The sequence below is a fragment of the Mytilus galloprovincialis genome, chromosome 14 (assembly GCF_965363235.1).
Source record: "Mytilus galloprovincialis chromosome 14, xbMytGall1.hap1.1, whole genome shotgun sequence".
NCBI lineage: Eukaryota > Metazoa > Mollusca > Bivalvia > Mytilida > Mytilidae > Mytilus > Mytilus galloprovincialis.
Genome location: NC_134851.1, coordinates 47604095 through 47620830, shown reverse-complemented (window position 1 = coordinate 47620830; position 16736 = coordinate 47604095). Strand labels below are relative to the sequence as shown.

General features: G+C 32.0%; 1 protein-coding gene across 1 annotated transcript; it reads left to right on the top strand.

Annotated features, from left to right (window-relative positions):
* Positions 1–3573: 3573 nt before the first annotated feature.
* LOC143058434 (transcription factor Sp9-like) lies at positions 3574–13866 on the top strand. Its single transcript, XM_076231920.1, has 2 exons — positions 3574–3730; positions 12605–13866. The coding sequence occupies exons 1-2, from the start codon at positions 3710–3712 to the stop codon at positions 13787–13789; spliced, it is 1206 nt and encodes a 401-aa protein (XP_076088035.1). The 5' UTR covers positions 3574–3709; the 3' UTR covers positions 13790–13866.
* Positions 13867–16736: the final 2870 nt, after the last annotated feature.

Genomic DNA, 16736 nt, shown 5'->3' with positions numbered 1-16736 from the left:
ATGTACACATATGTTGTGGTTGCAGATTGGCAGCAGTGTCGGATCCAGGGGGCGGGGGGGGGGGGGGGGGGTTCCGGGGGTGCGCACCCCCCTTTATTTTTGCCGATCAATGCATTTGTATCGGGACATATGTTTTGCACCCCCCCCCCCCCTTTGCCCTGGGTGCCCTGGGTTAGCACCCCCCCCCCCTTTCGAAAATTCCTGCATCCGCCCCTGGGCAGTTTGGTACAATGCTACACTTGTGCTCGAGCCAAACTACCAATAATTCAAGCCTTGATATATGGAGTGTTCTGAGTTCATATATTTTTGTTGTCATGAATACCCAAACTTTGCTAAAAACTAGGAAAACTTTTGGCATGCTACACTTGGAAAATATGTTTAAATATTTGCACTGTTGATTTGCATTTGTTTTTCTGGATTAAATTAGTACTTTTCTGTTCAAGCAATAGAAGCAATTTTTGAAGTGAATCCCTTGTACCCAATTACAACACACACACACACACGGTTTACTATTTAGGTTCTTTGTTTAATTTTCTTCTGGTGATACAAGAAAAATATAAAGAAAATCCTATTCGTGCCTCAATATATTACTCATTATTAATTTCAATTTCATTTCTAGTTGTTAAAATAAAAAAAAGTTTCTTTATATAATGTTGAATTTAAGTATTGACTTAAAATTTCAATAATATTTTTGAAAATTTGTTTTGTATAAAAATTGTAAAGGATCTTTTAAAAGCTGACCCCCATCCCATCATATTCAAGCTGAGAAGCAAAGGCTTTGTCAAAAACACCACTTGAGCAAACATTTTTTCACAATACAGCACTATGTCGAAACTTTAACGAGCTCAGCTAATTCAGAACTTTTGTCCTAGACAAAACAATGCGCCCTTCATATTTTATTTTTCTCTATATATAATGATTTTCCAATATCATTCCAATAATACTAAATAGACTGAGCTCTTGAAGGCGTCTACCTGGCGAATCTTAGCATTAAATTGTGTCAAAATTAAACAAAAATTCAATACACTTGCCATTTTATTTGTTAAATACGTTATATACAATTCATTCATAATTTATTCTTTTCATTGGCATAATTGAAAACTACTTATTAAAATTTTAATAAAGAATTTAAAAAGATAAGACCAATTATACCGAAATGTTTCTGGAGATGTACTTTTTGGAATATGATCTGGTACCATGGTGGGGTCTTTAGGATTCTATGTGGAATTTTAGACTGTTGCAAGGCTCCTTTTTTAAATCAACAGTAAAGGGTTACATTTCTTCTAAGAGAGTTGTGCCCGAAATATCGGTAAAAATCTGCAATTAACAATGACAACCTTATATTTGATTTTAATATAAACCAACTTTTTTTTTATTTTGATATTTTCACATGCACATACGGCCAGTTGGAGAATTACTTGTTTGCAAGTTTTTTTTATTTATTTTTTATTTATCTTTATTTTATCCAATTTAAAAGATTCTTGTGAAGATTCGACGAATAGAGTTTACCAGACTCGCTTACTACGGAAATAATATATGATATCTTTTAAAAGAGAGGCAAAAATATGCATATACTTATAAGTCGGACACAAACTTACAATGCTATGACAAAAAGACTCGAAAAACGGCCAAAAGACAAATAAAAGTGTACAACACACATCATAGAAATCTAAAGGAACTGAGCAACATGAACCCCACAATAAAAGGTTGGAGTTTGGGTTATCATGTGCTGTAGAATAATAAGCAGATCCTGCTCCACATGCGACACCCGTATAGTGTTATCCTATATTAAGTTTTATCAAGTGATTCTAGGCTTCTAGTTAAGTGCCAGTCTTTGTAAGAATCAGGCAATTTAGGTAAAAATTAAAACATGATTAGAATGACAGCAAATTACAGAGTTATCTCCCCTTATTTGTTAATTTCTAGTGCATTTCATCCAAATTGTATCTTCTATTACCAGAACAGAAAATGGAAATGAATGTTATTTTTGTGCATAACTACATATTATGAACAGAAATCAATGTCAAATAGGGTGGATTTTTTTGGTCATGTTTTCACCACTGCCTGATTCTTAGGCAGACTGGCACTTGACTAAATAGCGGATTGGTATTACTGTCTCTTGTCCAATTCAACGACTTTACCAAGTAAATAAACCATCGATAAAGACAATATTCTAACACTGCAACTTGAAACCCCTATAACGTGATATATATGGGGTCACTAACACAATGTTACTAATAATATTATTACAAAAAAGAAGATAGAATGGTAAGATTGACAGTGAGACAACTCTGCACAAGAGACCAAATAACACAAAAATAAATAAGACTAGTATATAGCATGGCTTATTGTAGATTTATTATAATGCTCTATATACGCGTTTTTATTGTTAGTAATCTGAAAATTTCTTTCCAATTCCATATTCTCTAAAAATATATATTTGACAATATATATTTGGGGTTTACAGAATAGAAATTAAAAGACAAAAATGAAGAATAAACTGCGAAAAGAAGAATAGCAAAAAATATGCCAAATAGAATAAAAAATGAGGAAAATTAAAGGATAAAAAAAAGAAGATACCCATAACAGACCCTCATAATTCCTCAGACATCTTTTTAGGGGTCTTGTTTGTGCGTTGAATATTCACTTCGTTAAATGTTTTTTGGTTTTTGTCTTCGGATTGCTCTTTGTCGAACATATTCGAACATCTTTTATCCAAACCAACTATCAAATGCAGAATAGTTTTTAAATATAATACAATATTACGTAAATGTTCAACATGCAGTTGTATTTATTAATGTGTCTTATATAGATAATACATGCAGATCTCTATATTGAAAATAAAATAGAATATAATGAATTGAAGAGGTTCAACAAGTGACTTTTAGTAGAATTAATTAATATATAGATTAATAAATATATGTATGAGTCAAAGGAACGCCGGGAAAACCTGCATAATCAATTGTTAAAATAGTAATAAAAGTAAATACAAATTATTATATTGGACTTTGTAACACCCCAGACGGATCATTCAATTAAGAGCTTTCCAAATGTACAATTTCCTATTGTGTGGTAATTCCATGTCGAAAGAAATAAATTAATAAATAGTTGTAATTACAAATACCAATATTCTGCAACATATGTATATTCAATTTGCTTTGAAGTCACCAAAATGCACATATTATTTAAGCTTAAGTTACGGGGACTTTAGTACAATTTAGGTAATAAAATATGTGTAAAATTTTACAAACGGACATTTTGTACAATTCACAAGGATATATATATTACACCAAGATCACAACTTAATTTGAAAATATGTCATATATTGAATTTTAAAACTATCATTATCCCTTTTCAATCAACAAAAGTCACTTTTAACTCTCATAATATTGTAATAAATTAATTTAATTGATTCGCTCAACTATCATCTTGCGCAACCATAAATAATCCCATTTCTATTCGGAAGGATGATTTTAATGAAAAGGAGGCGTTTCCAAATGAATTTGTCAATCAGGTTTATGTCTGCGCTTGAGGCGGCTATTGGTTGAGCTATAGTAATACACGGAGTAAATACCGGGCGGGGAAAAGGTGGGACTGAACAAATTTAATATGTACTTCTGCGAGATATGTAACACTTAATTTTGTTGGTATGGATTGCAGATGACAAACAAGGATAATTTTATACATTATTATTTATACAAATTTCATCATGGCCGCAACTATAATTGGGGTAAGTGTATTCGCATCGATTTTTTAAATAATTATTTTGTTTTGAAATGGACGTTCGTTTGTTCACAGTTTGATTATCAAAAAGATGCGCAGTTAAAACAAGCATCATACTTAAGCATCTATTGCACTTCGACTTTTGTGCACTTGACACCTAACGAGTTAGTATGTGTTTCTTGAGTGTTATGTGCTTTGAACTAACTAAATATTGAAGAAATATGTATACGCAAGACAAATGACAAGAACTATTTTGATATCTAATGAAGACATGAATTAAAAATTATTCGCTAGATCAGTTATTTTTTCGTTTAATTTTGAAGCAATATTCCATTCATCCATTATTCGAACGCACATGCATGGTTTATTTTTTGGGGAAAATAATGTTTGTATCTTAATTTCTCATCAACAATCAAGTCTGTGGAAAATGTGAAATGTTCATTAATTTAAGAATATAATTTATTAAATTATCAAATTCTTAAAGTTGTAGGGTTGCTGTCTCAATGAATTATACCCTTCATCAGAGCTCTGATCCTTCATCTCTTTATTTCTCCTTTTAACCCCTTTATCAACAACAAAAACACTCTAGAAAATAGACAACTTAAAACGATTGTATATTCTTTTAAAATATATCTTACAAAATTTGTTTTGTGAAATAGAGATCTATGTCAACAAGTACTTGAACCCTGGTAAAGCGAATTTTTAAAACTTCAATTGTAGTTTCAAGTTGAATTTTATTTATAAATGATTTTGAAAAATGTGAAAATGATGTCTAAAGCAAAATACACAAGATTACGGATGATCATTATTTTCGCTTTGTGGAAAAGTTTAAAAAGAAAACTAAAAATATCAAAGACACAAATTTCAAAGAATAAAATGCATATCATTGTATATTTTGGCCAATTACAAACACCTGTGTCCAACCAAAACTTAAATTTATCTTAAAATGTTTAAACTCGTAAAATTCACAATACAGAAAACGCATTTACTACATAAGAGGTATACTGATAAAAAATAAAACAAGATTAAATTTCGTGTAATTGTTTTGTAAACAACAAGTTCTAACTTTTCCGGTTAGCAGTCTGATGAAATTGTATACCCTTTATTTAAGTCCGTACCGATCGGGGTGCCGATTTATAAGCTTGAACTTCTATGTTCTCCATTTACGGGGTTTTTCACGCTTTGCACAAATATAATATTATATCTGAGGTTATCAGGCAAGGGGCACCACTAATTACTTGGTCCTTTTGTTAATCGGGTCGGGTTCAAATAAGTATTATGCTCCGTGCGTCGCACGCAATACACCTATAATACTAACCAATACTACTAAGATAAAATAGGACTAATTTTGATTTTCTTGAAGAGATAGCTTTGAAAGAGTGACTGCTAAGATCCTTTTGTCTACTAGTTTGTTTGAAGTCTACTTAAAACAGTATTTGGAGGGCTTTAAGAGTCTTTAAAATAACATTTGTAAAACTAATGACTTTTTTCGTAACAAATAAAACATTTGGATATCTGAGAAAGTTTTTGATAATTGGTACAGGAAAGTTTCTGAGAATCGAATAGGTTTGTAAAAAAATGTACATATTTTTTTATATAGTATAATTTTATTTTACATTCGACCATGTCCCGTTATGGTAATATTCTTTAATTTATATCCTAATTAAATATTTCAGTTTCATGTTCGTTGATGGGATAGGTTAGAATGAAACTAAAAGTAAAAAGGCAACCTATGCATGAATTTAATGGCGTTTTATGAAAATTAATAATTCTCTGTTGTTAGTCTATTATAACAAATTATTGTTGATAGTGCTAATTTAACTGTAGAATCAAGAGAGACTTGACGAAGCATAAAATATCATATAAATACCATTAATGAAATAGTTCCAAAACATACAGTTCGGGATGTCTTTGGTATTTTAAACGTTTTTGGTAGCTCTGTCATTGACATATTCCTATCAGCTTAATTTATTCGTAACTCAGATTGGTTTACTTTACAATTTATAACACATGGAAAGCACATGTTCGACAAAAAAACCTTCAGTGTTGATTGAAAATGACAGAAGAATTTATTACAATATTTTTTTCTGATAACATACGTCATATGATATTGTATAAAATGATTATGACATTTTTTTCGTGCAGCTAAAATGCTTCTCTGGATTTACCTTCCCAAGAAACGCTCAAAACCCCAAAATTTAAAAAGGTTATGATCTATAAGACCATAAATCCAGAAGAGTTCTATGTCTAAAGGGACATAACAAATAACCAAATGTATCTTAGATTAACCAGTAATATATATTTTAGCATATACTCATACTACCGTTTCCCAGGATTAATTTTGTCCGAGTAAGTTATAAACTTAGTTATATAAACTAAATTAGATATAAAGCTATAGAAACAGTATTTGCTAAATGGTAACATAGCATTCAAATTTGATGTTTAAATTTTTTATTCAAAATTCACTGAAACGGGTCAGCCATTTATCGTCCCCTTCCGACGGACTATCATCGTTTCCTCAAGACCATACTCGCAGATGGTGTCAAGGGAGAGCTGGAATATTTATTTTATCTCTTGTAACGGTCAACATAATTATTTATTTATGTATGAAATTATTTCTTTATTTATCATATCTTCAGTGGCCAACACCTTGATAAAAAGTGTCAATATTTTTCAAGTCTTTGCAATTTCACAGATAATTTTTCTACTTATTCAATCATTTATCCAGTGTGGTGAAAATGTTTCAGTATTTTTCAAGTCTTTGCAATTTCATAGATAATTTTTCTACTTGTTCGATCAGTTTTCCTGATGAACCTTCAGAAAAGAATTCAGTGTGTGTGAATGATTCATTATACCTTACCCTTTTTCATGGTCTTTTCAAGCACATTTCAATTTATTTTCAATCCAATTAAAAAAATTCTATAAGGAGATGAGAAGCAGTCTATTTATTTAAAACACCTTACAAATCCAATATTTTCATTTTCGTTTTTGTGTTTAAACTTCATTCCTCAACGGAAAGATAGAATTACAATTTCATTTAAATTTTTTTACAAACCTCATCTCGAGTATTTTTTTTCTAGTATTTGCACTTGTGTGAACCTTATTTTATTTGTTTGGAATATTTAGTAGAAGAAATATTAACCGATAAAGTAGAAATGATTATCTTTCAGGGGTCACGAATTTGAGGAGATTTTAAAAGATACACACAATAAAAATCTGAAACATGTGTCACATATAATTTTCTGATGTTTAAAATTTCAATAGAAATAGCTTAACAATTTTATAGGGAATTTTAACAGTTAATTTTGTCTAAATACAAAATATTAACATTTTGATAGTTTTTAATTTATCACCAATTCCCTAATGGTGTTTCACGATAAAGACAGCATTTAAATTAAATGTATAAATGTACTTTTGAGAAACAGTAATTTGACATTTTAAACGACTAAAACGGTGATAGTGACTGTGCAATTTCACTCATATCTTATAATGAAAGAAAAAAATATAAGTTTCTTATATTATCAATTATTAAAAAATGAAAATTAGGTAAATATTATATTAAATATTTGATCCCGATTTCAGATTGATCGGCATGCACGTGTGTTAGAATATTCCTCATCATGTACATATGAGACCAACAAAAGGCATCTCGATACCTTAAGGAACCTTATATAGTTTACCTTATGCTGAAGGTCTAGTGTACGATGACCCATAATTCCTAACTTCCTTAATCCAATGTTTGTCTCATAAACATTCCTAGCTGATCTTCCATTTTAATGTTATAAGATTATAATGATGCAATGTGCAAATTTACATACATGTAGAATGAAACAAACGAAACAAACGAACAAACAATACAACCAAACATTTGAACAAATAGACCTAAAACAAACGATGGTTTTCTCCTTAGAATTGCTTTGGATTTTGTTATGCCGAGGACTGGTAATTGTTTTACTCATTGTAAAAGGCTGTAAAGTTACATCTATTTATTTTGGTCTCTGGTGTGTATTTGCTTCATTGGCAATCATGCGACATGTCCTTAGTGAATTCAGTGAGCAAGAATTTCTCACTCGTCTTATATTGAGTGAAAATGGCAGCAAAAAAAAAATATTTATGAATTCATTCAGCACACCTTTAATTCATCAGAATGTTTAACTATATATGCATGTTTATTTGTGCATTTAAACATGTATTAATTTATAATAATGAAACACCCTCACGTTCCGATCAATTCGCGACAGCGAAATTACATAGGTGGAAATAACCGTTCCCCAAACTTTACTCAACCGCTGTTTTCATTTAAATCAACAAGAAAGAAATGCGGATAAAACGATCAAACATTTTAATAATTAAAAATTCAAATTATTTTTAAGTTACAACTTTTTATCTAATTCCCGTATTTCAACTTACGGATCAAAGATATTTACTATAGACCCAATACAAAGCTGTTCATTTGAGTGTTAAAGTAATCAAGTAAGCTAATTTTTCATTAAATTAAACATCTTCAGATAAGATGTGATCTAAAGCGCCGATGTTTTTGCGTGTGGCAACCTTGAGGCACAATTGTACTTAATATAGTTTAAAGTAAGTAAAGATGTACCACCTGGGATCTCCGAATCAGGTAACCGTGTCCCTTCCGGCAAAAAATCTTGTCAATACTTTTTATCGGTGTTCGATCTGAATATAGGTGTTAACAAAACACCCTAACCCTAGGAAGAGAGTTATTTAACAATACTAATAATAATATTGGACTATGTTCTGGATATCTTATAATTAGAAAAATGAAATTTCTTCTAGATTTTAAAACAATTACATATTAAAATAAAATTTATATGGAATGCATGTATTAAGTTTTGTAGCAAATCTAAGACGGTGACATAAGCTAACTGCCTGTTTAATGCCACTTCTTTTGCAAGATTAAAAAACAAATAAGATCATACAAAGTGTTCAGGACAACCAATACATATCCTGCCCTTAATGTTTGATGTTTTAACAATTTCTGTGAAAAATGATAAAATATTATTAGAAATTGAAATCGTTATATTTTACTTTGAAAGGTGTAATGTCTATTTCAACATGTATAATACCATTTAATCTTCTTCTCTCTGAATTTTTGATAATATTGTGCTTAATGATAAATGTTAACTGCTGGGGGAAAAAAAACACGTCATATAGATAAAAAAAAAATGTATTGTACGTTTTCTATATAAGGCCTAAAAATGTATAGTTGTATTACCTACCAACCATAAATGCCAATGTCTTGCTTTACTCATTTTGTGGATATTTTTTGTTATTAAAATCTATTATCAAAGACCTGATGTAATTTGTTAAGCACTGTTAAAGTCAAGACATTTCTCTGTATAGTGTATGAAATATATTTGATTTTACTGAATCTAGTTTACTACCTGCATGACGAAAAAAGTTGTTCTGGCAGGAGGCAGTAGGCCGATAAATTTTATAATTATAAATCATATAATGACAATTTAAATTGCATGATTATACAAGTAAAATGGTTTCCCAGTATGTCTTTTAACCTATACAAGTAGTAGTCCCTGTGCATTTGCATATTTTTCCGACCACTAATTAGCTACAAAAAAGCTGAATAGTTGAGCTGTACATTATACATATGGAACAAGGATTGGTATATTAAGACTCTTGTATACAAATCCTTGAGAAAAACCATGGAACAAAATCAAAATATCATAGAAAATCTTAAAGTTTGTAGCTAAACCAAAAACTTTTTATCTTTGATATTTCTATTGTAATTTAAGCCGTGGAAGTCAAAAGTTTAGATTAAGATAGAATCTCCCTGACATTGGTTAATTTTTTTTGCACTATTTTATATTTTGTACCAACTGATATAAATTTGCTAGATTTTAAAATTGCTAGAACATGATATTCCAACAAAGTTGCCTCCAAGTCTGTGCAAAACAATTAGTTAAATAAAAACAACCAACTTTTCGTTCTGTAATCATTAGCATGATGCCTATATTTTTCACGAAACGATAATAAGCGTCAAAAGATCATAAACTATATTTTAGTTTTTTAAGTTTGAGCGACATCTTGTCATTTTTTTTATATGTCCAAAAGTTAAAATGCGATCTGGAGTTTTTCAATCTGTAATAAAATGCCGAATTTTGCAGAAAAATTATTATCGTTTAAATTAACTATTATTAAAATTGACACTAATTCAAAAAGACGAACATTTAAGCAGAGGTGGAGCGCAGCTGGCGATGAACTTGAGGACATAAAAACATAATTTATAATCATTTAATAATCAGTAGTTTTGATAAGATCGTAAGCGACACTTCAACGTAAAAAATTAACGATACAAGCTTCTTACTGAGTCAGATTTTTTAACTGATTTCTTCAATTTCAACAAATTGTGATTGATTTATCAAAATAAATGTATAACATTTAAAGAGCAAAAGGATTATTTATCTCTATGCTTATCTTGTTTTTATATAATATGTTACATTTGCACTTTATGATTTATATCAACAAACTTAAAATTTCGAAATATATTGCCGGCACAGTAATAGCAGCAATTTCAGCAAACTGTAAGATATTTTGCCTGTATTGAAATCATGAAATACTCCATCAGTTCCACTAGGGACGGAAGGTCTGAGAAATTACACATATAAGTACACACAATAAAACGTAGTATAAGAAAACACACGAAGGTCAAACTTGGTACATACAGTTATTACCAAACTTGAAACGTTGACTCATTGGTATCTTGACAGGAACAGTTCACAACCAGTATCTGTTCTATATACAATTTAAATAAATAATTTGTCAAAACATCAGCTCAACAATGTTAGATCTGTAAATTTGCTTTCGCATAACAACACGTTTATAAAAGCTTTAACCAGTCGTTTGTTTTCTTTGAGATTTTCATAGTTTACCATTTCTAAGTTTACAAGGCTCTTACATCGGATTTGCTCATTGTTGATTGCTACACGATGACATGTAGAGTTGTGTTCATTCTTGACCGTTGATTTTTTTTTGTGGATAAGTGACTCATTGGATTTGGCAAAGCTAGGAAGCATAATAAATTATAATAAAGTAAACACTTCAAAATAGTTCAAAAAAAAGAAAACAGCACATTATAAATTCCATGCGTCCGAAGCGCTTTTCTGAATTTACCAAAATCAGGAACGCCCAAAGCCGAATATTTGAAAGCAAAAGATCGATAAGGATCTAAACAGTTGAAGAGATATATAACCAAAACGGACCTATAAACAAAATAGCCAAATCCATCTAGATCCAAAGTTTGTGGCATTGTGCCGCTTTTTAAAAATCAAAATTATGATATCAATAATTCCTCAAAAAGGATTTTTTTTCAAATGTAAATGAAGATGATTAATTTTGACTTTTCTGATATAAAAACAAAATAATAAAACTAAAAGATTCTTGTTGAAATTTCAAGCATGTCACAGACTTCTTCCTATCTCACTGAATAAGAAATAAACTGAAATAGATTAAATCCTATTTACTTGACATTAAACGCAGTAACTGCTTAAGGATAAAAACGTCCCTGCAGGTCTATATCTGTTAGGTTGGGAGCCCTCTATGGAATGATTTGTGAGCCGTTGTATTCAATAGTTATTACTAAAGGTCAAGTGTTAAGGAAATTATTACCGCGCCACATAATGGCGATGTCATTTGAATTCCAAACCATAACATGATAACTTCTTTATTATATGAATTATATCGGAAGATGAATGGGGTGTAAACAGCATTGAATCGTTTTCCCCATAATATCGGTACCCACTGTGAGTAAAACGTGTTATCTTTTGATGTCGTGAAAAATCTGATTAAAAGGATTCTCAAATCCTGTTTTACAGTCCCGCGCTGAATAGTACCTCGAAATGACACAGGTCAATGGCGGACAATACTATCCCGCATTAAATTTACATTTTACTACAATGTACCACAAAATTGTAGCCCTTTGATGAATACTTTAAAGCAAAGAAATAGACTTCTAAAGATCTCTTCTATACCTACTATCCATATGTGATTTTCTAGCTTTGAGGTGCTGTTTAATAACTTATAGCAATTTCATCATGGCGGATGTTATTTCTGGTCGATTAAAGATGAAAACAAATATGAAAGTTTGAATCGCTTTTATTGTAATTAGACAGCAAAATGTCATATTGAACAGCGAGATTGTGTGAAACAGGATGGAATAGGTTCAATCAGTACCAAAAGGCTGTATCGATTAATTTATTATTAATATTCATTTTTTTCTCTATATATGCAGAAAAATAATTTAATTTAATAACAAAACTTATAAGGATTTTGTTTCCTGATATCTGTTGCTTATTCCAATTTACACTAATCGGAAAATTTAATAATTCAAGGCGTATCTCAAATGATATCTTAATGCTTACAGGAACAACATATACTTTTATGGAAAATTCTCTAAACATGTAATTTCACGCACTTGATCAATCAAGAAGTAAAGGAAATACCTTATATTGCTATTCTATGTTCCCAGTTGTTCGTTTTCTCTATTCTTATACCCGATCTTGGAGTAGGTTTCAATTTTGGTGTCCGTCCGTCTGTTCGATAATTGACATCGATTCTTTGAATTACAAGATGGGGCGGCATGCTTTAGCCAGAAAAGCTTCGCATATAAAACTAAAATATGTTTTTTTTAATTACCAAATATTTTGCGCCTCAATTTTATTAGAATTAAAAACACAAGACAATGCTAGACAATGTTAAATTACTCATATGACGAGGTGTCTAGCGTAAGTGGCAGTCCTGTTCTTGTGTCTGGTGTTTGTTAAAAGCTCTGTGGAGCGTATGCTTCTTTTTTTAAATATATTTTTATTGCAGTTCTTTCATTGAAATTAATGTTTCTCTTTTGTAGGATCACCATCATCTTGGAGGAGCACCTCTGGCTATGTTAGCAGCACAATACAACAAACTTGGAGACAGATGTCCTTCGCCATTGTCCGAAAGTAAGGGATTTCATCCATGGAAACGTCCGATTGCTGCAGTGTCAGCACCGGATCCTCTTTATTTGTCGTCTTCAAGGTTACCCGGATTAAATGGTTCAGTTTCAGTGCCTTCTTTGTGCTATGGACGCTCACCTGCAATGACATCACAATCTCTTTGCAACGATTGGATTCATCCATCAAGTGGTATGTCACAGCAAATATCCGAAACACCGTCCCCTACATATCCACCAAAGATGGCGTCTGATAATTGTGCTAGTGCGTCAATGTTTGGGAATGGTTATTCTCGAATACCTCCGGTTAATGGACATTCATACGAATCTTGGTCACTCAATATGAACATTACTCACATGAAAGGCGAAAATGCACAACCAAATGGACATGCATCTTCATGGTGGGATATGCATTCGTCACCCTCTAGCTGGTATTCGGACATACCTGTAACGGCACCATCCATCCATTCACAACTTCCGCAAAGTTACCCTACTTCTGACTATTCATTATCGCATTTAGGAACCAGTTCAAATCCTTACATGCAACCAAGCCAGCATATGTTACAAGATGGATACAAATCTATGTTTACACCTCAAAGTGATATTACAGCATCAAGCTTGAATCCGTTCTTATCAAGACCCCTTCTAGGAAATGTGCCAATGACTAAAAACCAAAGAAGACTTAATGGGCGTGCTACATGTGATTGTCCTAATTGTCAAGAAGCAGAACGTCTTGGGCCCGCTGCTGCTCAATTGCGAAAGAAAGCTATGCACAGCTGTCATATTCCCGGATGTGGCAAGGTGTATGGAAAGACTTCACATTTAAAAGCCCATTTACGCTGGCATACCGGAGAACGGCCTTTTGTTTGCAATTGGTTGTTTTGTGGTAAACGGTTCACACGTTCTGATGAATTACAGCGCCATCTAAGGACACATACTGGCGAAAAAAGATTCGCCTGCCCAATATGCAATAAACGGTTCATGCGCAGTGATCATTTAAGTAAACATACGAAAACACATGGATGCAATGATAAGAAAACAGAACAAACCAAAGATTCTGACCATAGTGGTGATAAAAAATCGAGTCCTGGTGCTAAATCATAGAAAGCTTTAAAACAACTTTGTTACCGTACTACTGAAAATGTTCTATTTTGAAATATATTAAATATGTTGATGCCTTATGATTCTTTTTCCTATGCCATAATTTTATTTTTGTAAATGTTGATACAAAGTTGTTTTACTAGAATGTGTTACATTCACCAAAAACAGGAGAAAGTTGAAAAACTTGTTTCCCCAATCCACTCTAAATAAATATGTTTAAACTAAACTAAAAACAGGAGAGATATTAACTATTCGAAAAACTAAGGATTTTTCTTATCCCAAACATATATTAGCCGTATTTGGCACAATTTTTTGGAAATGTTGGGTCCTCAATACTATTCAACTTTATATCCCGGTTTGGCTTTCAAACGATTTAGACCTGATCGTCACTGATGAGTCTTGCGTATCAAATTATAAGCCTGGTACCTTTGATAACTTTTACACCACTGGGTCGATGCCACTGTTGGTGGACGTTTTGTCCCGAGGTTGTAACCAGCTCAGTAGTTTGTACTTCGTTGTTGACACGAATATCAATGATCATTTTTATTAAGCACTATTTGCAAAAGTATAAATTATTCGAAATACTAAGGATTTTCTCATCCCAGGCATAAATTACCTTAGTCGTATTTGGCACAACTTTTTGGAATTTTGAGTCCTCTATGCTCTTCAACTTTATATACTTGTTTGCCTTTCTAACTAATTTTACCTGAGCGTCAGTGATTTAGACGAAACGCGCATTTGGCCACGATTGAAATTAAAAGGCTGTGGTACCTTTGATAAAAGAGGGACGAAAGATACAAAAGGGACAGTCAAACTCATAAATCTAAAACAAACTGACAACACCATGGCTAAAAATGAAAAAGACAAACAAACAACAGCACTCATGACACAACATAGAAAACTAAAGACTAAACAACACGAACCCCACCAAAAAACTAGGGGTGATCTCAGGTGCTCCGGAAGGGTAAGCAGATCCTTCTCCACATGTGGCACCCGTCGTGTTGCTTATGTGATAACAAATCCGGTAAATAGTCTAATTCGGTAGGTCACATTAATGAAAGGGAAAGGGGGGGGTTGTAGTTATGACGTAAGGAACATATCCGATATCATTTGTGAAACGGTTATTCCATAACGGTCAACCAACTCGTGATGGCGTCCGTAAAGTTTACGAAGGGATGATTTCAACTTCACCATTTGGAACTCTTGGTGTAATAGCTTCATGTGAGCAGCAACCCTTTATCAAGAAAATCCTGATAGGAAATGCAAGCACGGGAATATCGTATCAATTGGGAGATATATACCCCATATGCAGGTGCTGCTACTTAGAAATAGAAAGTTCACAATTGGAAAGCTGAAATCATCTCTTTTGTCATAAAGTTTTATTTTCAACCGACCCTCATTATCAATTTCTATGTGTAAGTCAAGATATGAGCCCGACTTAACTGTATCTGTAGTATCTTTTATCTCTAGCTTGATGGGATAGATGAGTTCCACATAGTCACCAAATTTTGAATTATTTAGTGAAAGAACATCATCTATATAGCGGAAAGTACAGTTAAAGGCTATTGTTAACTTCTTATCTTTCTTCCTAAGAAGTTCCTGCATGAAGTCAGCCTCATAATAATAAAGAAACAAGTCGGCAAGTAGAGGGTCACAGTTTGTTCACATTGGAATGCCGACAGTCTGTTGAAAAACACGTTCGAAAATTCAAAAAGAAGGGTCCCTAGTCAAACGGCAAAATAAAAAGCTCAAATTCATCAAACGAATGCATGGATAATACATGTCAAATTCCTGACTGGGTACAGGCATTTTCCGATGTAGAAACTGGAGGATTAAATTTGGTGAATGAAACAAACAGACATAATAGGTAAAAATGTAAAAAAAAAGGAGTACAGAAGTCAACATTGTGTTATAATGATTTTAATCAATATAAGACACACAAATTTACCATAGTACAATAACACAATGACGGAATGTATAAGTACAGAGCCACGTCATATATGTATCGATGAAACATAAAAAGGCATATATACAAAGCACATTAGCAAAAATGAAATACAAAAATAAAAAAATGTTTTCCAATAGCACGATAACGGGATGTTTAAGTACAGAGTCACTTCATGTGTATCAAAGAAACACCGTAAGGCAAATAGACAAAACAAATTAGCAAAAATGAAAGATAAGATTACAAAAATTACCAAAGATCACTAACGGTATATACAAGTACCGAGCCACGTCAAATGAATATCAATAAAAATAGAATAAACAGTAAAATTAATATTCATTAAAACAAACAAAAGAATAGTATAACTTAAGACGAAAAACAACGTCAAACCGAATATCTATACTTCCAGACCATCATGTATTATTTGTGAAGTTAATACGGAATATTTATCAACAAGCTTAAGGTCTTGGTATCTTCCGATGAACTTTTTTTACAAAAATGTATATTCAATATGCAGCTGAAGTTAGTATATTGCTACTAATTATATAAGGTGGGGGAAATAGATAATTTCAAAATTAAAATCGTCTCGTTTGTCATAGATTCTGGTACTGAGATGACAACCACTATCCCATGGAAAAACAATTATCCCATGAGACCCAAACAAATCCCATGGGATTTTGCTCTGTCCAATGGGATTTTTCCCTGTCCCATGGAATATTGAAAATCCCATGTTTTTCTAAACCAAATTGCTACATATATATAAAAATAACAACAGAAATGCAATGACATTATTGAACTATTGAATCCCATGTAATTCTGCACATTTTGGTGTATACATGACACTGGAGCTCTAAGGAGAGGCGGCTGCAGATTTGAAAATTAGCCGTTTTGCAAGTTAAAAGTGTCCAGTGTTAATTGGTATATTGCTACTAAGGTGTGGGAATTTGATAATTTCAAAATTAAAATCGCCTCGTTTGTCAAATACTCTGGTACTAAGATGACAGT